We start from the raw sequence: 23,621 nt of genomic DNA on the forward strand, positions 1-23,621 counted from the left end.
GGAGCCATATGGGGTTTATACCCCGCGGTCCCAGTAATAAAGAAATTATAATCAATACTTATTGACAGCATCAAAATCTTTGATGATCCTTTTACCAATATCTTCCAATACTCGCGCTAAATTTTGTACCCTGCAAACGTGTTGCATATCTGTACTTACCGGATCCATCCTTTAGTCATAAAAGCGCTGCATCATAACGAGCTAGATCATAGACGATTTTTGCTCGTGGATTGTAGCGAGCGTAGTCCACATCTCCTTTGTAGTTGAGCAGTTCTTCACTATCTTGAGCTGATCGAAAGTCATAGCCGATAATATCGGACACATTGCCTTGGCGTTGTCCTTTTCTCAAGTAGCTTGTTGATCTGTATCATTTTCGGATTTTACACATGTACCGCTTGTGACATCGAAAACCCTATATGCCGTGAGTACCGTTTTCATTTGAAACCTCCACGTTTGATAATTGATGCCGTCGAACGAACTAACTCGACAGTTACGTTTGTGGCTTACAGTAGTTGATTCCGACGAGAGAGAAAAAGTACGATAATTCAAATCATAATGCTTTTCATAGTATTTTTCTCAAAGAATCCTATGTGGAAAAAAATTTTCTTTCGATGTTTTTTGAAAAATTTGGGCTATAATAAGGGTTTGACTCGATTCTGTAGTGCCATTTAAATGACCCTGAAATAAAACATTTAGCATGGACGTAAATTTTTCGGTTTTGTTCAAACCTATAATAAAAATGGTGACATTTGAAAACGCAACTCACTGGAGTATAAAGTTCTTAATCAAAATCCAGTTCAAGGTCTGTAACGGTTCCCGCGACCTTTACGATGAATATAAGTTCGCGATTTGGTGCGGCAATTTGCACGGACCGTGATGGCGTCGTTATCCAAAAACTAGGGAAAAGAATTGACTGGAAAGACAAAAAATCACTCGTAAATTGAATTAATAATTAAGGATATCAATTATTATTAAGCTTCAAGTTTTTGCATCACAAATTACAGTGCATGCAGCAGCGCAATTACGGACATTCATTTCTAACATACTGCAATCATGATTGCACATGCTTAGAGAGGGCTTGGCCCTTGAGTGGTACTTATAGTTAGTTGCGCACTTTGTCGTCACCTTGGTCAGTTCAGCCCTCTTGGTCTGTCCGTGCTACTAAATTCACGCATGCGATACGCAGAAATCACGTGACAATCCGTCGCCGCGTACAAAAGAAACATGTGGAGATCCAGCCTGCAGTGACACCACTTTATGTGGCTTGATAACCAAGTCCGTCCGAGGTGCACACGTGACTCCAAGTCCTATGTACCACACGCACCCGCGGCATACGGCGCTACTCAATCACGCGAGTCCACACACATGCACTCACACACATGCGTTGCTGATATTAAAATAGAAAGAAAAACATTATAATTCAGCATATTTTATAGCTGAGGTGCAGAAATTGAAATTGAAATTGAAATTGAAATTTATTTGATCGGACCGTGGGGTAGAACCCCGACTGGCTCAGTATGCAGCTTTTTTAAAAAGTTTATAGAAATATTGTATACAATTTACAATTTGTTTACGATATTGTGCTCATTATAACAAGTTTTACAATATTTAGTGAAGCAGTATAGTAATGTGTAGCTTAAAAGTATATACATAGATGTGGTATTTTTCAGTTTACAGTTGGCTCTCATACAGTGTTGTAGATTAAAAGTGTGTAGTTAGTGTACAAGTGAAATTATTGAGGAACATTTTTGACGGTTCTTGACGACGAGAGAAGGCAAGGTCCTATGATGCGCTGGTTGGTGATGAGCGACAGCTAGAAGAGAACGAGCTAGAGAGCGATGATAGTGCGATAGCAAGCGCATTCAAATCAGCCTCGGTGTTGATCAGTGCAGTTTGAGTAACGCATGTAAATGCGCATGTTGTGGACGATAGAGTTGGGCAGTCTGTGCTATTTTCGAAAGAGCCAGCATCTCCTCAGTAGTCGATAGCGCTCAGGTGGCAGAATGGGGGCTGCGCTGAGACGACCGTCCTCGGTTTCAGGCAATGTAAAAATCTTCGACACTGGAAGATGCTGGAATCGCGGTGCAGCGGTGAGAAACGACTCACGTGTGTTTGTCGAGGCAAAGCGAATCACGCAGGCTTTAGTGTTTGGTACGGGTTTTGTAGCTGCGTCAATGTGAGAGGTTGAAGAGTTACTGTCTGGTACACGAGGTTTGGCTTTCCACGCTCGCATACGTATTACGTGTGGCAAAAGTCATTCCTCGCCTAGCGCTACAAGTACATGTTTGACTTTGGCAATGTCACAGGGGTCCAATTTCACCGGAAGGCCCGACAGGTGAACCTCGCAGTCATCCCGTCAGTCTCAAAAGTTGGAGCAGGTGTGGGTGCAGCGGTTGAAGTTTCTGTCGCAGTTGCAATTCTCTCCTTGAAACTTGCGAAAACATGCTCGTTCGCGATTTTCCGGTTCCTTGAATTCAACAACTCGTCTGAGAGGCGTCGGCTGAGTTCTGCAATGTCTCTGGTGTTCTGCGCTATTGCCTCCTCTTGCCCGTGCTAGGTTTTTACAATAGCATCCAGATGATCATCGATTCGATCAAAACGGGCCATAAGCTTCTGTTGCAGCTAAAGGAACCATATTGGTGCAGCGTGATCGGGGTCATCGACAAGAGACATGATTATGACAGACAATATTTTGGGCACTGGAGTGGCAGTGAGAGAGAACCAGCAAGAGTGATTAAACGAGTGAGATGTGCGAGCAACGATGAGGTCCGTCTGTGCAGTGAGTCGCTAATCCAATCGATAAGTCGGTAGAGATTCAGTAATCCAAGGATAATGCTCTAGCATTCGCTAGTCAATCTGTGTAGGTAACAAAGACATCACTTTTTGTGTGTCATTCGACAAGAAATTTGTCGATCGTCAAATTTATTTTTGGAACGTTTTGTCTAGCATGTTTCTAGACCTCTTCAGGCTATAAAAAACAAATTTATACATAAACATACAACACTCTTACAATCACTTTCATATTCGCAAGTACATACCATGCTGCTAGTCGATGTAATACTAAGACTAATTTAACAATAGTAGGACTTATATTTAAATTGACCATACACAAACAAAACTTTTACAAAAATAAGCCACGATACGCAACGCTCAAACCTCGTGTATCTTCTCTTTTGTTAATAGCAGAAACAGTCTTTTTGATGCAAAACATTTCTGCGATGAGCCTCTTGAACCAGTTATTTTCAGTATGCAAAATGCTGACGTTCTTGAAATCAAACTCATGTGCATATTCCAATGAGTGCAGTCTTACTACAGATTTCGGATCTTTGTTGTTTTTATGTTCACTGATACGTTTCCTCAGTGCTATTACTCTGCAGTGGTTTCACCATTTCAGTACTTTTGTTGCACCACTTGCAATATTTATTGCATAAAAATTGCATTTCCCATTATTGAGTTAGCGTGGCGCTGATATATCATTATGAACTAGAGGAACTGCTATAATCTGTTTCTATTAAAACTCAGACTTGTGGGCAAAATATGAAATTAAAAGTTGCAAAATTTACAATGAATAAACTGAAATAATAAAATCAATAAATACCGCAACGTGCAGAGTAAAACAATGGGTTCTATTTTTTGCAATTCTAACAAATTTTTATAATGAAAAGCAATAAAGTCAGATATCGGTCATTGCTTATCATCATATGTTTTTACATGTTAAATATAAGGAATTAATTTAGTCTTAATTCTAAATAACTTTTGATAAATACAAATCAAATTACAATCTAAAATAAAGACATTGATTTCGTGCTCGTAATAATATTATTTGATCTGTTTTCAGGAAAATACAAAGATTAAAGAACCAAAAAATGACGGTGAGAAAATTGATCAATTTTTTATAATAATTTACAACAATTTCGATATAATTTTAGGGGACACATAAACCTTAAACTCGAAAATTTTTTTAATGCATTATTGAGTAGGATTTTTCCGTCCCTTTCCATTGCATTTTTCAAAATTCCAAAACTTTGATTTTGCCCTGAGATACAGCTGTTTCCGTGAACCCTTTCCCTATACTTTACGTGTTAAATTTTTTCTTCTTTTGCGTTTTCTGGCGAGTAGTGTTTTTGGTCATCTATCGTAACTTTCAGAGGGTGCTGATTGAGCTTCAGCACCAGGGTCACGTACACTTCTTCAGAACATCAATGGTTATGGTCACTGCCTCAGATGAGACGATCGAACCAATAGGTCACTCTCTAACAGTACTTTTATGACTTAAATTTCGGTAAATACGAAAAATGGAAAAAAAAGTTGTGCCTAACTGTTCATGCAGAGCAATCTGCTCGTTCGATCGTCTCATTCGAGGTAGTGACCGTAACCATTGATGTTCTGAAAAAGTGTACGCGACCCTGGTGCTGAAGTAACTAACCTAAATGTTTCAACTTTAACAGTTGAATTTGAGCTTTGATTTTTCTAATATCTTTTCGATTATGAAATATGCTACAAGTAGTCTAGAATATCTACTTCTATAGCTGTATCGATTGCATAATCACAGGCTTAATTATAAATCTATTACTGCAGCACTAAGGAACAATACAAACTAAAAAAAATGAATGATCACAAATTTCATCCATTGCAATGAAACTCAGAATTTTTCTGATATAAATGCACTTAACAATAAACTATAACTAAAATTTATAAATTCCATACGCTTAAAAAATATAATTAGAAGACTACAAAAAAACATAACTTATAAACTACTTAAACTAACTGAAAGGATCCTGAAATGAGTTTTTTACGCTTTTTGTGACATATCCAGGTATCAATAGTGTAGTGTCTCTATGTAATGAGAACGCTCGGGTGCCGATCGGGAATATTTGAAATAAAGGAGAGTCTTACAACGTTGTTACTTATTACTGGAGTAGTTTATTTAAATAAAGTTCACAATGATTGTTATCACCAAATAACTCAAAAAAACTAATAACAATAAATTGAAATTACAAAAATTATTCCTTGAAGTTTTCAAAATATATTAGGCATGATGTGTTTATCGCTCGGGCTGCGACAAGATACTGGCGACTCGTGCTTCAAACCATCGGATCTAGCGCCACGTCGTGAGAACAAAGCAAACTATCAAACTATAGGCCACTACTATCAATGAAGACGATACGAATGTTACTTATTCGTCGTGATCACGAAGCAACACAAATTTGGCCAGAGATCTCTTGGAGGTGGTTTGGGTTGAAGTGTTGTCTCCTTAGCGAAGGGCCAGTTAGCTTGCGTAGTATTTTCAGTTTTTATTAGAACCAGATCATTGATTTTAATCGGTGGACGCTCCTGTGGCTATTTGGTACGAGCCTGAAGATGTAAAAGGTATTCTGCGCTCCATCTATCCCAAAAGTGCTGTGTCATCTAGATGATTTACCGTCATCTTCTCAGAATAGGTATTTTTTCCTCCGTAATGCGAGGTTTCGGTAGCAGGAGCGACCCACGTCCGGTTAGAAAATGTGATGGTATTAAAGGGCTTAAATCAGTACTGTCATCTGGCAATGGAATCAAGGGCTACGAGTTAAGACATTCCTCTATGGAGCAGAAATGGGTAGAAAACTCTTCAAAAGTTAGTTGGTGGTCTCCCAAGACGTGGCAAAGATGATTTTTTACTGATTTTACTCCAGTCTCCCTAAGCCCTCCAAAATGAGGGACTTGTGAAGATATAAAGCGCCAATTTATGCCAAGATCAGCTGCATATCGAGTTACTAACTGTCCATGTTGTGATGAACTTTTGCAGAGTTAACTTAACTTGGCCTCGGCGCCAACAAATTGAGTTCTATCATCACTCCGTAACTCGGTACATTTGCCTCTTATAGTAATGAATCGCTTCAGCCATAAAACTTTGCGTATTGCATTTCGATACTCCCCCAAGAGTATAGCTTTTGTGGTGAGACATACAAATAGTTCTATACAGGGTGTCACAAAAGTATGGAAACCTCCTGAAAGCAGGTTAAGTATGTGGAGAAAAAAAAATCTAAAATCCCTTATCCGACGTACTTTTTCACGGAGACTCCAACGGTGACCTTGGATTTGACCTTGAACATAACTTCAAAGCTACAGTGACCCAAAAATCGATTTTCCAAATAAAAATCCCTACTTGTTATTTCAAATTTAAAAAGAGCAAAAAATGTTACGTTGAAATAAGTATTTAATTTTTTTTTCACGGTTATTTCTGGGGCTGTGCGAGTACTCGAAACAACTCGACTCATCGAGTTCGAGTTTTTTCTTCGAGTTCGAGTAGAGTACTCGATTTTTTGAGTACTCGAGTTTTTTCGGGTACTCGCGTTTTTTTCGAGTACTCGAGTTTTTTCGGGTACTCGAATTTTTTCGAGTAATGGAGTTTTTTGAGTACTTGCAGTATTTTCAAGTTTTAAGAAAATGAATGATGAATTAACAGTCTCTAGACCCTTCCTTTTTGTGTTCGTGCTTATAAGTGTGATGAAGTGTGGTACTATTAAATTATTTTTTTCTTCTAATCCAATCCGCTGTGAATATCACACTTATAAGCATGTAAACACAAAGAGAGGAGGTCTAGAGACTGTTAATTCATCATTTATTTACTAAAAACTTAAATGTATTGCAAGTACTCGAAAAACTAGATTATTCAAAAAAAATCGAGTACCCGAAAAAACTCGAGTACTCAAAAAATCGAGTACTAGACTCGAACTCGAGGAAAATTTTGAACTCGATGAGCCGAGTCTTTTTGAGTGCTCGCACAGCCCTAGGTATTTCAAGGGCGCTACAGACTCAAATGAAACCATGATTTAATCTAAAATTAAGCGGTCCCGAGCGCGCAAACGAGAGGAAGTACATCAGCAGAGCAGGCAAATAGATCCCCGGCCTCCACTAAGGGATACTATTAGAAAGGTGCTGGACTTACCCCTTCCTCCTTGGGATGGTCAACAACACGTGTCTCTTTCTATGCCGAGTTTGGAATACGACAAAGAAGAGATACAGCCAACAGTCCGCTCCGTTGTCATCGTGCCGTCCACCAATCATCACCTGTTCTACGATCCCGAAGACCCAGAGTTCTAGATGGTGTTACGTTATCTTAACGCAACTTTTATACAACGAAAATAGTCAAATTTCCGATCGCGATATAGTCAAAAGATCGACCTTTTACTCTCGCGCGCTTAAGCACGCGACTACGTATTGATAAAAATACCTTGTCACTCACTCGCCACATGATCGGAAGACACGCGAGCACCATGCCATAGACACGCGTTAGACCGAACAGCTAAGATAACGAATAGGCTATGCAGACGAATTACGTAACTAGCAAATGCACACGACACCATAGCCACGCGCGGTCGCTTGACACCTAGGCATTGATGACACAGCTGATGGCTATCGACGAGCCAATATTATTCAGTTTTGGAAGATGTACACACTCGAGCATTAGATATACGCGCATTAGATCACGTAGGCCACGATAGATTAGACGAAAAGAGTTATAGGAAATAATTGGGTGAATGAACCATAATCAAAGAGTGGTTTCGCAAGCCCAGCTCGAGGAGGTAACTCGCTCGCGCACGTAGGCCTACCGGTGGCGAAACACCTGTCGATAAGCGCAGATTAAATCGGGTATATAACCCGGCGCAAACTAACGTTTAGCCCTTCTTATTGTAACTAACTTTGTACGAGACACATCTAGACAGATTGTTCTCTTGATCGAAAATATATATTTTGTCGTGATTAAAGCCTAATAACTAAAGTATCAAAGTAGAATCTAGTGCGAAGTATATCTTAAGTATATCAATTGTAAATCGAGTGTGCAAGTGTAAACTCTCCGACGTAGCAGAGTGGAATTAACAATACTACAAGCCTTTAATAAACATTCAAACATTGTAAGTCTATTAAATCATATTTTATTATTTTCCATCCTATTCTGTTCCCCTCAAGTAGCACGGATAATTATGTATAGTCCATAGAGAATATATAAACAAATCTATTCTATTTGTTATAAACCCTGTATTGGGAATGTAACAATGGTTCTTTTTGCATCTTACAAACAGCTCTTTTCAGAGCTACGCAAACAATCTAAGAGTAATTCAAATTATTAATTGCGATCTTACGATAACAATTTGGCAAAGGATAATAATAAACTGCAAACAGTATATGAGCAGGCGTTAAGCCTTGTGGAACACTAGATGTATAGTCCCTGAAGGCCGTCAAACCATCTAACCATCATCATCCGTCACAGCCTTCAGAAGCATATTTTATGTCTCAAGATGTGCAGTTATCTGAGCCACCAGCAACTTGTCAAAAACCTTTTGCAAGATGCGCCAAATTAGCGATCTGCCGAGTCTGAGATGGTGATTGAGGCGCGCACACCTTGTTTAAAGGCCTTATAGTAGGTTTTTTCCATAGTGATGGAGGGATATTAACAAGTAAAGATGGACAAGTTGAAGACAGCTATAAGGGCCAGCCTGAGGAGAGAGAGAGAGAGAGAGTGTCACAGAAGTACAACGACAACCAATCACCAGAGCACGCACTCACACCACCAGCCACCTGAGTCAGTGAGAGCAGAACCTCTGCCTCCTGGACAAGCTAGAACTCGAAGCTTGGTAGGGTGTCGTCAACATCCAGATCAATAATGTAAAAAGTAAACAGATGTCATAATTCCTCTCAATTTTTAAACTCATCCGAGAACTTGGGCAATGCAATGGGTTTCAAGTGATCACTTTGCATATAAATCAGAGCGGTCGTTGGCTCAGTGGTTAGAGTGCTAGCTACAGAAACAAACGCTGCTCGAGGAGCCTTGGTTTCAAACCCCGGTGAGGACAATCGGATTTTTCCGATTGCCATTCGGCAGGATGAGAACTCATGTGCTCCGCCTGTCTCAGGGCGGATTTTTCCCTGAAGGAGGAGGAGGAAGAGGGTCTAGTGCATATGCTCTACGTATATCCCCGGGTTTCCCTTGCCCCACAGGTCTTCAGGCCTGGGCAAATGCGAGACAGTAGGGAGGGGGGTAGTAGTAATCTCTTCCTGCATACGGGCTCTAAGCCTCCTGCAGGCCCTTCTAAGAAGAAGGAGTCTAATCAGAGAGAGATAGAAAAAAAAATCACTGCACCTGTCTGCATAGGTGGTGGTTGTGTCGGCTTCGTAAATGGCTTTGGCTTTAAGTTGTTTAGATGATTGATTAATCCTCTGCACCAGCCGAGATAAATTTCCTTCGTTGTAGCGAATGAATCATCTATGATGTACTGGTTCTATGCGTCATAAGTAGGTGATTTTAGTATCTCCTTGTATCGCGTGATTTACTGCTCCCAAAAGCTTCTTCGGTCATTTTCTTTTTGCCTAATTTTGCAAAATTTTCGAAAGTCTTGTTAATATTATCATTCTTCTAGGTTATGTTACCTAAGATTGTAGTTTTTAAGTTATTATGTTGAACTTATTGATTGCACTGATGATCAAGTTCAGTTTTTCTTTTTTGTTACCTCACACATTCACCAATCCGGCTTCGAAGGACCAAAATGTTGCGTCATTGTGTAATGAGGACGCGTGGGTGCCAATAATCGGGAATGGTTGAAATAAAGAAAAGTCTTACACAGTTTTTATGAGTCACTGGATTAGTTAAAAGTTAAAGTTCACAATGCTCCAGTTTCCAACCCAAAAAATTAATAACCATATATTCAAACAACATAAATTAATCCTTGAAGTTTTCGAAAATAAATTGGGCGAATGCGGGACAGTAGGGAGGGGGGTAGTTAAATCTCCCTGCGCACGGGCTCCTAGCCCCCTGCAGGCCCTTCTAAGAAGGTGTAAGGAGAGAAAAAAAAAAAAAAAAAAAAAAAAAAAAAAAAAAAAAAAAAAAAAAAAAAAAAAAAAAAAAAAAAAAAAAAAAAAAAAAAAAAAAAAAAAAAAAAAAAAAAAAAAAAAAAAAAAAAAAAAAAAAAAAAAAAAAAAAAAAAAAAAAAAAAAAAAAAAAAAAAAAAAAAAAAAAAAAAAAAAAAAAAAAAAAAAAAAAAAAAAAAAAAAAAAAAAAAAAAAAAAAAAAAAAAAAAAAAAAAAAAAAAAAAAAAAAAAAAAAAAAAAAAAAAAAAAAAAAAAAAAAAAAAAAAAAAAAAAAAAAAAAAAAAAAAAAAAAAAAAAAAAAAAAAAAAAAAAAAAAAAAAAAAAAAAAAAAAAAAAAAAAAAAAAAAAAAAAAAAAAAAAAAAAAAAAAAAAAAAAAAAAAAAAAAAAAAAAAAAAAAAAAAAAAAAAAAAAAAAAAAAAAAAAAAAAAAAAAAAAAAAAAAAAAAAAAAAAAAAAAAAAAAAAAAAAAAAAAAAAAAAAAAAATTAGGCGTGATGTGTTGCGCCACGTTGACACTCGAGTGATAGGTATGCGACAAATAGTATATCAGATCTGACTCCAGATCAAAATGATAATAAAAATATAAGTATATCTATTATTAAATGTTAATCGTTAATGAATTTTATGTCCGGCCGCCCGCGCGCGCCACTAACCACGCGAAAACCACGTTTTTTCTTTTTTCTCTTGCTATATCTCGCTAAAATCCAAAGCGCTTCTCTGGAAAATGTCTCTTTCGATGGAAAATTTCCTGATCTTTCGATGTAGACTATTTAAATAAATCTTAAAAATGAAGTTTTGGAGATAATCAACTTTAAAGTTTTTCCCAGGTAAAGCGGAAAATTTTGGAAAATCAGACCTCACCATCGGAAATCTGAGGCAATTTGCCATCGAAATCATGTGTTCGTTTTTTTCTTTAGGTGCATTTTAGTATTTTTACAGCGATTCACAAATTTAGTGATTTTACTTGATTCTGCCGTGCCGCGCGGCACTGGGAGAGCTGACTTGAAATGCCACGTATTGATATTAATTGTATTCTTAAATGTACATAAATTTGGTTATTGATCCCCTTATCATTTTCATTATTAATTCAGAATACACATCACATTCATTTAAACGATCCTCCACTAAAATTTCAGCAAAGAAGGAAACCGAGACGGGACACGGGTTGCCCGGAGTAGCACCGTTACAATTTATAACGTTACGGCTGGCTTTCCTCAGAAGTCTGTACCCCCTTTCCTCTGGAATGCGTTGTACCATAAGATACTGAACCTGAACCTGACCCAGACGGTGTTGGTTGTCAGCTTTGCAGCGACATGGAGCTCGCCGTAGTCGGCAAATATCTGGAAGATATTGAGATGAACTCAAATGAGGCTATCCGGATAGTTCGCGCAGTACTCGGTGAACTAAAATTGCAAGCCACCGATCAAAAAATTCAAGTTCTGCTTGTTACGAGTAAAAAACTGCAGGAATACATCACCTTAAGAGCCGGAAATTGCGAAATTACGTTGGTTCTCTGTATCAGATACCTTGTCAGTGTCGTCGACTCCATTATTTTCTACGGTGTCTTGACATAGAAGGATGCTGCGAGGACGCAAAACTACGTCCTAGCCAGCATATCACTACTTGACTACTCGCGGATGGCGAGCGCCAGTAGACGCTCAGAAGATGGCAGGTCCCATGGGACCATGCGACAAAGGGAAGATGGACGCACCGACTGATCCTGGACATCGAGGGATGGATGGAACGGTGACACGGCGAAATTACATACTATCTCACGCAGTTATTGACCGGACGAGACTGTGTTCCTGACTTTACATCCTTTAGACAACTCAACTCGTAAATTCGTCCTCGTTAAGGCATCATATCGACAAGTCATCCTAAGACAAGTAATTCTACTGACAAATCACTCTTTAATCACTTTTTACTGCGTGACGACAAAGACATTTATATAGAAAAAAGTCGTTTTAGTTCGTTCTTACACTGTACAAAACGCTTCATGATGCGAACGAAGTTTCGACGACCATACAATAGTTTCAACATACAATAGTTTGAAAATATACACTTTAGACATAGTCCAGTCCAGTTGGATGTGACTCTGTGTTAAAAGTGAAAAAATTCGCAACCGGCGTTTCTCACCGGGATCCGTTAGGGTTCGATGGTAGGAATGAAGTAATAACAAATGCCACAGTTGAGTCGATTGGAATTTTAACAATTGGGCCCTTTGAAATTAGGAAAATCGGTTTTTCGGCTACAGATTGAAAACCGTACATTTTATGAAAAAAAGTTTCAAACAAAAGTTGTAGGTCCTTGCAAAACCATCAATTTGACATATATAACACTGGAAATCGGTTCATTTGATTATTAAAAACGCCTCAATTGTCAATAACAACAAAAGGGACTTACGGACATCGCAAGAATATCTAAGTGGGCTCAAATCAAAGATAATTACTTCTACTTTTGTAAAATAACATATTTTTATCATAGATCACAAAATAAAAAGTAATTATCTTTGATTTGAGCCCACTTAGATATTCTTGCGATGTCCGTAAGTCCCTTTTGTTGTTATTGACAATTGAGGCGTTTTTAATAATCAAATGAACCGATTTCCAATGTTATATATGTCAAATTGATGGTTTTGCAAGGACCTACAACTTTTGTTTGAAACTTTTTTTCATAAAATGTACGGTTTTCAATCTGTAGCCGAAAAACCGATTTTCCTAATTTCAAAGGGCCCAATTGTTAAAATTCCAATCGACTCAACTGTGGCATTTGTTATTACTTCATTCCTACCATCGAACCCTAACGGATCCCGGTGAGAAACGCCGGTTGCGAATTTTTTCACGTTCAAAACTAATTTGACTGGACTAACAGCGAACGAGTTGTGCACGCGCATGCTAATATTGGGTCTCAAAATCGAACATTTTCCATGGGCATTATTTAAACTACTATAATGACCGCGAAATAATTTTTATCTTTGCTAGACATGTAAAGATCAAAAATACTCATATTCGAGTGTGAATATCCATACTTATAATGACACGCAGATGCAAAAGCTTAGTTTTAGGGTATAATATTTGACTGATTTTAATAATTGGACGTGGTACTCGCGTTTTTTTTCGAGTACTCGAGTTTTTTCGGATACTCGCAATATATTTAAGTTTTAAGTAAATAAATGATGAATTCACAGTCTCTAGACCACCTCCCTTATACATGCTTAACAGTGTGAAATTTGCAGTGGTTTGAATTGAAAGAAGAAAATAATTTAATAGCACCACACTTGATCACATTTGTAAGCACGTACATACAAAGGTGGTTTAGGGACTGTTAATTTATCATTTATGTACTTAAAACTTAAATATATTGCGAGTACTCGAAAAACTCGATGACTTGAAAAATTCGAGTATCCGAAAAAACTCAAGTACTCAAAAGAAACTCGAGAACTCAAGAAACTCGAGTACTTAAATTTTTCCGACTCGACTCACTCTCAACTCGATTTCGGCGAGTCGAGTTCGAGTCGAGTAAAACTCGAAAACTCAGGTACTCGCACAGCCCTAGTCGTTGCAATACCTAATTAATAATACCTCCCTTTTCCTCGCTTTCGATCCCTAATGACAAAATTGTACTCATGTGTTTTAAGGTAAGGTATCAATACTTATAAAATATAATCATTTTCAGAAGTACTTCTAAAAATGGCTTGTGTCGGAATATGTGGTTCTGACGTACATTATCTGGTTAATGGAAGAATCGGTGATTTCATTTTGAATAAGCCTATGATTATGGGACATGAAGCTTCTGGAACTGTTATCAAGCTTGGAAAAGAAGTTAAACATTTGCAGGTATCAATTTTTTACGATATTATAAAAATGATGTAAGCTTAATACATTTAAATTTAAATTTTACCTTTTTTGCTCGTTTTTGAATACAAGTATAGAATTGTAACCGGTCTTGGTTAAGCAGGTAGAAAGCATTCATATACATTTTTTCTTCATCATTTCACGATCTTAGGTTAAATTTCTGAATTTTTTTTATCATCAGATCATCTTGAATTTAATCGAAGTTAATTGCAAATCAAGAAGTCAAAAAATGGTATTTTCGTGAGTTTCAAATTAAAGCAATAGTACACAGTCAAAAATCAGCCTTAAGTACCTTCTAAATGACCTACAGGGAGCAAAAATCATCGAAGAGAGCTCTATTTTGTTCAAATTACTCGTTGAAAAGAGAACTTTGCGATGGTGTAGGTATGATTTTTATAAACAAATTACTGTTATAGTCCATAGACACACTTAAACGATCAATTTTTCAATAACTTTTAGTGTTGCGCTCAAATACTACTGCTTACTCGATATTGACTTAAACCCATACATAATATAAATAGATGGATTCAAAGAGAACAAAATTTCCAAGAAATTGAAAAGAAATACGTCTTGTTAAGATGAATGTAAACCAAGATAGAACCATTTGAAAATTAACAAAATTTCGATGAAATTTTGTCTCGTGATTATTTTGTTGAGTAGTGTATAGCTTTACAAAGTTCTTTCCACATATTTTGACTGATTTACAAAAATATCATTTGAGACTAATTTTATTTTCACGCCTATGCATGTGAATGATTTTTCTTCATTAGAAAGGAACGTTATGTTAAATTCTTTACATAATTTCTTTCAAATTCGATCATTGCTGCTTTTTTTCCAATCATAAGACCATCATCAAAATGCGGCACAATTATGAGGTTACATCTGTTATCGTAGACACAAGAATCATAATCTGTAGGATCAAAATTCTTAGATTTGAGAAATTTTCTTAATTTAGCGATTCAGTTCAGCTAGGTTCAAGCTATATTGGCTCTTATTTATCAGACTTACACAACTTGAACTATCCTCGAAACTTTCAGGCTGTGTTATAAAAATGCATTCTCTCATATCTCGGGGCAGAAAAAATTTTTTCATACCAGTGGCCCGAAGGTGACTACTTCCCGGCCGCTGCGCAAAACTGAAAGAGCTATTTTTGGGCCACGGGGTATGAAAAATAGTATACAGGCCTAAGCCGCGAAAAACAGAAAAGTCTCAGGGTACGTGTTATTAATGGCCGAGGCGAAGCCGATGCCAATAAACTAGGGCACTAGTTTATTAACATAATGCTATTGACTACTAATAATACTATTGACATAGTTATGGTTTTCATTTTGTCGAATGAAGAAAACTCAGAATGAAACGAATGAATGCATCAAGTAACTACGCTGAAAAATCTGAAATAACCTTGCGCATGTGTTTGTTCAAAACCAAGAATAGCTGATCAGGCCTTGTAACTAACCATTTTCTTTCGAACAACATACCCAGTGATAATTAAAAGGTCTGGAATTTTTTTAACGTAAATTTTGTCGTCAAATGTGATGTTACTTAAACTGATGACATCGCAAATACTCTTAGTGTATACTCTCAATGGGTAAAGTATATAATTAATGTCTTATCAAACAAATACATTTTCAATTGATTCCTTGGACGTTTCCTCGTTAAGGGGGAAAGGGTACCTAAAATCTCAAAAAAAATTTTTTTTTATTGACGTTTTTGATAGGATTTTTCCTCAGCTTTCCAGTGCCGCAATCGGAATTTAAAAATTTTAACTTGACCGTGATGTACAGCCTATTTAGTTCCGATACTTTTACGATTATTTAGAAAAAATGAATGAAACGACTCAAAGATATCGTTGCCATTCTCTCATGAATCTCGAGACTTTCATAAGTCGGTATCGTCATCTATTGATACTCGTTTTATTCTTTGGTTAGAGTACATCTAGCAGAAATTTTTTTGTTTACATGGCTATAGGTGTACAGTAACGCCACCACTCGCAGCACTTGGATTTCGGCATATCTTCTGTCTCCCTCTGTTTCGTGCGCGAGCCCGGATCAAATGTCAATAACAGTCTGCTGACTGTTTCTTGATTTTCCAATGGCTAAAAATTACATTTTTTTGAAAGTGAAAAAAGTACATGTACAGCGATGTTATATCTTTGCAATTTGCCATAGTGTTTCATAATAAAACTATGAAGAAATATCAATAGCTTTTTATGTAAATGTGACATTCTTAGCAGTTCAAATTCAAGAAATACAGCAGTGCATGTGTAAATTGACATATATACATCAGTGCATATGTATTTCACTGCACTTTATGTATGTGTATATGACTGTATCATATATATTATTGTATGTTGCATGTGATAAACAAGATTAGTGATAATTGATCAATTTTGATTGATTTTATTTCAAATTGTAGATCCAGTGATTGATGTCTTATGAATGTTATGTTATAGAATAGGTAGAAGACTGGGTTCAAGTTCTAATATGAGATTGTGCATATTTGTGTGAAAAGTTGATTTGGACATAATCAACTTAGTAACCAGTTTCCATATGAAACCCGTATAAGCGTATACTAACATTTTAGTACAACTTATAAAATGTGGTAATGAAATTGGCACATTTGGCTGTGTGTGGCTGTCTGGGATAATTGAACATTGTCCTTGTGAGTCCAATATGTTCAAAATTCCAATTGAATTACTTTTTTTTATTGTCCAAAAAGTTTTAAGCAGCCTCAGTGACATGAAAATATCATTATGAAATATATTAGTGTATTTTTGTTTTTTTCAACTCTTGAGCAGTTACGTTTCATCTCAAAATTGCTTTGTTGCCGTAACTTTCCACATGAACCGTTTGAGCAAATGGGCTGGGATTGTTCTACATAAGAATGGCTACAAACGCAAGCACTTTCAAAGGTATTGGGACAAATGAGCACTTTTTTCAGGCTATATTGTAGCATAATCTGTCATTTTATCATATATGTTAATGAATAAATGTGTATATGTGGCTGGCAAATTGTGTATAACTCATTAAGAAATCTAAAAGTGCTTGCGTTTGTAACCACACATCTAATGATCAAAATGAGACCCCAATGACCATGATTGAGCCATCGGTTCTAGCTGGATCCTACGACACAGGGGTACCTGTCAGGACTGTGAGCTTGCTTCATCAAGGAGGGTTCTATGGTGATTGGGATCTCAATTTTCATATTCCAGAGTGAAAAAATTTGAAAAAAGAGCGAAGAAAAGTTTTTTCTGTATATTCCAAAAAAAATTTTTTTCTTCATAATTAATAAATTTTTTATAAATGTAGGTTTAAGGTACCTTTCCCCCCTTAACGATCTTGCAACCAAACCATACATCGACTGTACTCCTGCTGGCTACAGGGATCGTGTCGGTCTGATTTAAAGTACACACTACATAGCTCATTCCTTGACCCTATGATACTGTATCTAAATTTCGAGTGGGAATAATTTCTTTTTTTAGCTTCATCTTGCGATACTTGTAGTCTATCACCATCTCGCGAGTGTACTTTTAGCTCCATTTTGTTCTTCGCTCTCCGATGCCACGACGTGGTTAGGACAATACCATGCTGTGAGGGCTGAACTCTCATGCATGGTCTTCTGTTTATAGTGGCATCCGAATCACTTCGGATCAAAATCACTACGGTTAAAACTCATCGAGCGAAAAATCACAGCTTAACGTCAATTTACATATTCAACATAAAATTAACATTTTCAAGCCCTAGAAAATGCGGCGCTCCACCGCCTCTCTCAAGGGCCCTTGGAGCCTGCGACACTAAACCCAACTGGCTGGAAGTGTCCTCCTTTGCCCACTCTGTCATGATACAACCGAGGGGCGAAGAGAGGGCCAGAAGAAGATGACCGGACGATGCGGTAAGAAAAAGACGATGAAGAATGGAAGATAACACTCCTTAAGTGAGCACACAGCTCGAGCCTCCCCCGAGAAGTAATGCCTAAAGGTGGTCCCGCGGGGAAGAAAAGGGGCAGGAGATAAGGATGGGTTTTAGTCGGTATTAGTAGGGAGGCACATTACACGCCCACACAAAAACGTCTGTACACGAACAGCTGTACACTACTCGAGTCCGACATATCCATGCGACAAGCAAGAGTCACATATCGAATCCGTAAATAGGATTTCCCTCCTTCCAATAAAAAATTCCAAAAACATCAAACAATAGTCAAAACAAAAAACCAAACTAGAAACTATAAAATCAAGAAACTAGAAAAAACTTCGAAAATCCCAACACAAGCATCGATGTTTCACATCTGGTGCATAATGAATGAGTCTTTGCATCAATTTACCTTTGCATCTAAATATAGCTTATTTTTTCTATTTTAGCATTCTGGCACTGTGCACAAGGTTCAAATCAGAGTTTATGAGGTAGGGACTCCTGATACGGAGCAATATCTTTGGAAAGATGCTCTTTTTGGATTGAGTTTTGTGGAATGTTGATTTAGAGCTTCATATCAGTTTTATTATTCAACATCGTCGCCCCAGCGCAGGAAGGTATCTATTCCAATTCTGTAGCAAGAAGGATACTTACTCGCGCGCAGAGGCCAAAAGGTATCTAACTTGAGTGCAGCGGCAAAAAGGTATCTAATTCAAGCGTAGAAGCAAAAAAGTAGCTTATTCAAACGAAGTGGCAAGAAAGTTTTGACGCGTTGAATTTAGGTTGGCAACGCAGCCGTAAATGATAAAATTTTGTTTTGTATTAGAGCAAAAAAGAGGAAAAACATTTGAGCTAGTGTAATGATTTTCATCCATTTGTAATGCGAGCAAACAAATCAATCTCACCGTGATTTCGACTCAATTTGCCACTTATGGAGAACTTTGTATATTATGAGAGGAAAGTAGAAGTTATCGGCTTCACATAGCTTTGAATTAAATGTTGAATGTTGAATGTTGAAACAAAATTTTATATTCGTTATATTCGTGCTTATACGTGACTTATATTCGTGCTCCCTTCTCCTTTTCTCAAACAGCTGTCTATGGACCACCTCCAGGAGTAAAACTTATTTAAAATTTATTAACTGAAAATACTAAAATATAAAAGAAGAAAAATCTTGAAAATCTTTATAGAAAAGCATGTAAAATCAAGTCTTGAAACAATTTTGAAAAGATTTAAAAAAATTAAAGTTCAAGAAAGTCAAAAATTTAATTCATAAACTAACATTATAAAGGGCCCCTTAAAAGTCTGAAATTAGACATTTTTACTTAATTTTGTGTAATCTTTAAACAGCTGTAGCCCAGGCACCGAAGCATATTCCTTAACCTGGAGGGTTGCATTTCTTTGTTTCAAACATGTGCTTTTCATGAAAAAATTATGTAGACCTCAAAGTTGATATTATGCTACACTCGGAAACCTACGGCAGCCAGCTTAAAGACGACAAATGTTTATCGCTGAATATATATCATAGACTTACACCAGTTAATTTAAGTGTTTGTAAGTATCTAACTGGAGAAAGTATTTTCAAATAGGGTATTGAAAAAGGCTCTTATGCCTGTTTTCTAAAAAAAAATTTTTTCATTGTTTTAGCTTAATACTATAAATAGAAATATAAAATTATTTGAGCCCCCTTTGAGCCCTTAAATAAATTCTAGATATACATTTTTCAAGTGTTACATTTTCGGATCAGGAGGAATTTTACAATTGGTAAACTAAACTTGAAATAACCCTAGCTTACCATAATTTTACCTAAAAAATTGTCATTTTTGTAAGCAAAAATCAAAAATCTTGTTTATGAACGTTCCCTGAATATCAACTTTGTATATTCTAATTTTTGTTTTTAATTTTATTTTACCACAGACATACGTTTCAATTTATAAAATGTTAGTCATCATATATTATCTTTTTAAGATTGGTGATAAAGTAGCTATTGAACCTGGAATTCCATGTCGCATATGCAATTTTTGCAAAAAAGGTAAATACAACCTATGTGCAGAAATGAAATTTTGTGCCACGCCGCCAATAGATGGAAACTTACAACAATATTATACTCATCCTGCTGATTTATGTTTCAAGTAAGATTAATTTCAATGTATTATCGCTAGAATTTATTATTCTATAATCATATGAATGTGGTATCTGTTAAAATTTTGCAAGGTCTAAAAGTTATTTTTGAGATGTTATAAGTCAATACGCATTCATATTCAAGTTACATGAACCAACTTACAAGGAGATCACATGAGATGCGGGTCACCAAATGTGCTGAAAATTTTTTTCTGGTCTCCTGGTACCTAATAATGAAGCCCACAATGCTTAGGTTGATCCAATGAGCCTTAGGGCCCACTATAAAAATCATTTTCTAATTTATTGACAAATCTTTTTTGTGATTTTCTAACTTGTAACAGAACATCTTAAGCGAAAAATTGCAAAATGAACAAGTCTTTGAATTAGTCAAAGAATACATTTGAATTTTTTTAGAATTTTTGAAATCTACTATCACCTATTTTCAAAGGTGTCTGAAATTATTAGGAAAAACTTAAAAACGCGTCAAATTTGGGCCTTTGAAAATAGGTGATAGCAGGTCTCCAAAATGTCCTGTTACGAGTTAGAAAATCACAAAGATTTTTCAATAAATTAGAAAATGATTTTTAAAATGGGCCCTAAGGTCCATTGGATCAAACTAAGCATAGAAGGCTTCATTATTACCAATTGTTCTTATAATTAATTTTTGTATCGAATAATAATTTTCCATATCTTATCGGTATCGGTAATGTTAACTTTCCATTAAATTATATCGCATCAGTATCAAACTCAATACGATGTCAAAATGAGATTTGATGTTCATAGTAACAAGGATTGTGTGATAAAAAAATCAAATTTCAATTTTTCAGTTATTTTTTTTTTTATTCAAATATGCAGGCTGTCCCGTGTATGATTTGAACCTTTAATTGGACCTTTACAATATCTTTTAAATTCGAGCTTCTGCTTTATGTGAATTTCTTTTGTCATGTACATGATTTCTTTTAGATTACCGAAAAATGTTACGTTAGAAGAAGGGGCTTTGGCAGAACCTTTATCAGTCGCCGTTCACGCATGTAAAAGAGCAAAAGTTAGAGTCGGTTCAAAAGTTATGATTATTGGTGCTGGTACAATAGGACTCATGATTTTGGTGACAGCTAAAGCTATGGGCGCAGACAAAGTTGTGATTGCAGGTAACAAAACACATTTTTTTTAATATGAATATAATAATAATCCTATATTTTACTCCTTGAAAACTTTTTAAACGTTTTTGCGTCCCCAATTTTTCTGATTTCGATTTCTAAAAAAAAAAAAAAAACATATATATATATATATATATGTATATGTATATTTCAGTCTATTTTCCGGTAAAATCCTGTGAATATTGTACATTTTCTGGGATTTTGACCCGTTTCCGGTAAGGCCTAGAAAGATCCTATGTTTTCGTCTATTTTCCAGGCAAGCCTAGAAATGATATATATGTTTTCCAGGCATGCCTGGAAATGATGTATACGTTTTCCAGGCATGTCTGATTTTCGATATATTTTTTCCAGGCATGCCTGGAAGTTGAATATATTTTTTCCAGGAATGCCTGGAAATTGACTATATCTTTTCCAGGCATGCCTGATAATTGAATATATTTTCGAAAAACGTGTAAAGATCTAATTTAAGCACATTTTAAAATTTAGAAGTGCTTATGTATTCAGTTTATTTTTTTCTTTTCCGTTAAGTGCAAATGAACTTATTTTATTTTCATACTGATAAAACCATCTTCGTCCTTCTTTGTTAGAACAATACTTTGGTCATTTATTGGACATCAACAGGTTATTCGTCGAAAATATTTTCCAATAGAAATAGTCATTTCGTGGTGTTTTCGATATGACTCGTTAAAATGAAAAAAATTATTTCAAATAAATTCGAGTACTCATTGGTTTCGTCTCAACTCAAAATACCGAGTACTTGTGCAGCCCTATTCAAAACATATGTAGTAATTAGATTTATTGCCCTAAACTATTTAACTTGAAAATGAAGCACAGGGCTAATAATTATATACTTACAAATGTTCTTAGAATTGATCACAGAACATCCTTGAATTTTTTCAGAATTTTGCGAGTTAATTTTATTTTTTTTTTTTTTGATTTCTGACAATTTTTCAAAAGCCCAAAAATTTTCTGTGAAAATTCGGATTAATTCTGCATAATTCTTCGAATAATTTCAAAAATATTAGTGACTAAATAATTTTTTCGTTCAGTATCTCATCTTCGAGTTTCAAAAATTAATCAATCTCCAATTGAAAAAAATCATAATCATTGGGTTATTTTAGTTACTCGTAAATTTTTTAATAGAACAAATTTTCACTTTGTGACTAATTTAATCTATATGGGTCAGATTCAGAATTTTTCAAATAAACCTGCGGGCGAGGTTCACGGATTTTCCTGAAATTTTGGTATGTTATAGTACATGATAAAAAAGTGCCAAAACCAAAATTTTTGACCCCCTCCCCCCTCCTACCCCCCTCCTCCTCTATAGACGTCCATTTTCTATCTATATTTTTTCTGAAGGCCTGAAGCTATTAAGAAATCTGAAAAAATTCATGAAGGTACTTTCCAACAATCCAAACAATCTCGAAATTTTTCAGATTTTTCGAGTGCTTCAGGCCTTCAGAAAAAATCATTGAAAATTTAAATTATTTTATTTTCGGTGAAATGGATCGATATACCAGACCGGAGTATTTTTTTCTGAATTCTGACGTCAAAAAACGATTCCTCGAATTTTTTCAGAATTTTTCATTCATGTCCATTCAGCCTAGAGCTGAAAACCCCTTTTTTTCACGAAAATAATTTTTTTAAGGCGCTACACGGAGAAATATGTACACCAGTTAACGCGATGCGACCCAGCACTCGAAAATATGATGCGCCATCTACTCATAAAAGAGCGCCACTACATCAGAAAAAGCGGTGAGCGCCTCACATAAATCGATGCCGCTGCTCTGCGTTTCTCGGCGCGTCCATGCTTTGCGTTTTAGCGTGCGTGCGTCGCCTTTTTCGATGCACGCAGCTCGTACTACGATCAATTTATCGACATCGAGTCGTGTCAGATCTACGTAAAGTAAATATGGCCACGCGCGTACGGCTTGTTTAATCGATCGCGGCTTTTCTAACTCGCTAGCACTAGCACCACTGACGTTGGGAAAATATTTCGTATATGCAAATCGATAGATTTTTGCCTGCTCTTTCCGATGGTGACATTAATTTTTCCGAAAAATGTATTTTTCACCCGGAAAAGCGGTCTCAAAGTCAGACGTGTTTTCCACAATGTTCTTCCAAAATATTCCTTACTTATAATTTACATCGAAATGAAGAAAATCTATTCAGGAGTATTGCGTAAAAATGTCATGTTGGGGAAACCGTGGACTCAAAAATGCCGAGCGCGAATGTGCCGAAAAACGTGGTTTGGTGGGCGCGCGCGGATAAGACGGGTACGACGATCATTCAGAAGACATCAGAAGTTGTGAGGTGCGCACGCCGAAGCTTGTTTATATTTTGATGTTGCACCGCGATTTCCAATGCACGCACGTGAATACGCCGCCCTGAACGCTTCACAATACGTGAAACATACCCGCATCGTGTTTCGACGTGCTCGCCTTAAAACTTAACGCGCGCGCCCGCCCTCTCGCGTCGCCGCATCTTGTTTTGTAGTGAGAATATTTCTCCGTGTACGGAGCCTCAAAAAATCTGGAAAAATTTTTTTCTCATTTTGTTCATCAAAATACATAATCTCAAATTTTTTCAGATTTTTTAATTGAAGGCGATAGCGTCTGGAGCCGAAAAACGTTATTTTTAACAAAAAAGGTTCCTGGAACCCGATGGTTCCGGTAAAAAAATTTGAAAAATTTTTTTTTGAATTCCTTGTTAAATTTTAATAAATTTTGACCCTTT

At 36.3% G+C, this 23,621-nt stretch overlaps 1 protein-coding gene across 1 annotated transcript in view; it reads left to right on the plus strand.

The window, feature by feature from the left end:
* Positions 1 to 23,621, plus strand: part of LOC106650374 (sorbitol dehydrogenase-like) — a 99,306-nt gene that overhangs the window by 13,842 nt on the left and 61,843 nt on the right. The window contains exons 3-6 of the mRNA XM_014368336.2: positions 3,839 to 3,872; positions 13,521 to 13,681; positions 19,576 to 19,739; positions 20,692 to 20,876. Coding sequence (XP_014223822.1) covers positions 3,839 to 3,872; positions 13,521 to 13,681; positions 19,576 to 19,739; positions 20,692 to 20,876 — 544 coding nt within the window. The remainder of the gene's footprint in view (positions 1 to 3,838; positions 3,873 to 13,520; positions 13,682 to 19,575; positions 19,740 to 20,691; positions 20,877 to 23,621) is intronic.

This window comes from Trichogramma pretiosum, unplaced genomic scaffold, assembly GCF_000599845.2.
Source record: "Trichogramma pretiosum strain Unisexual culture from Peru unplaced genomic scaffold, Tpre_2.0 scaffold141, whole genome shotgun sequence".
NCBI lineage: Eukaryota > Metazoa > Arthropoda > Insecta > Hymenoptera > Trichogrammatidae > Trichogramma > Trichogramma pretiosum.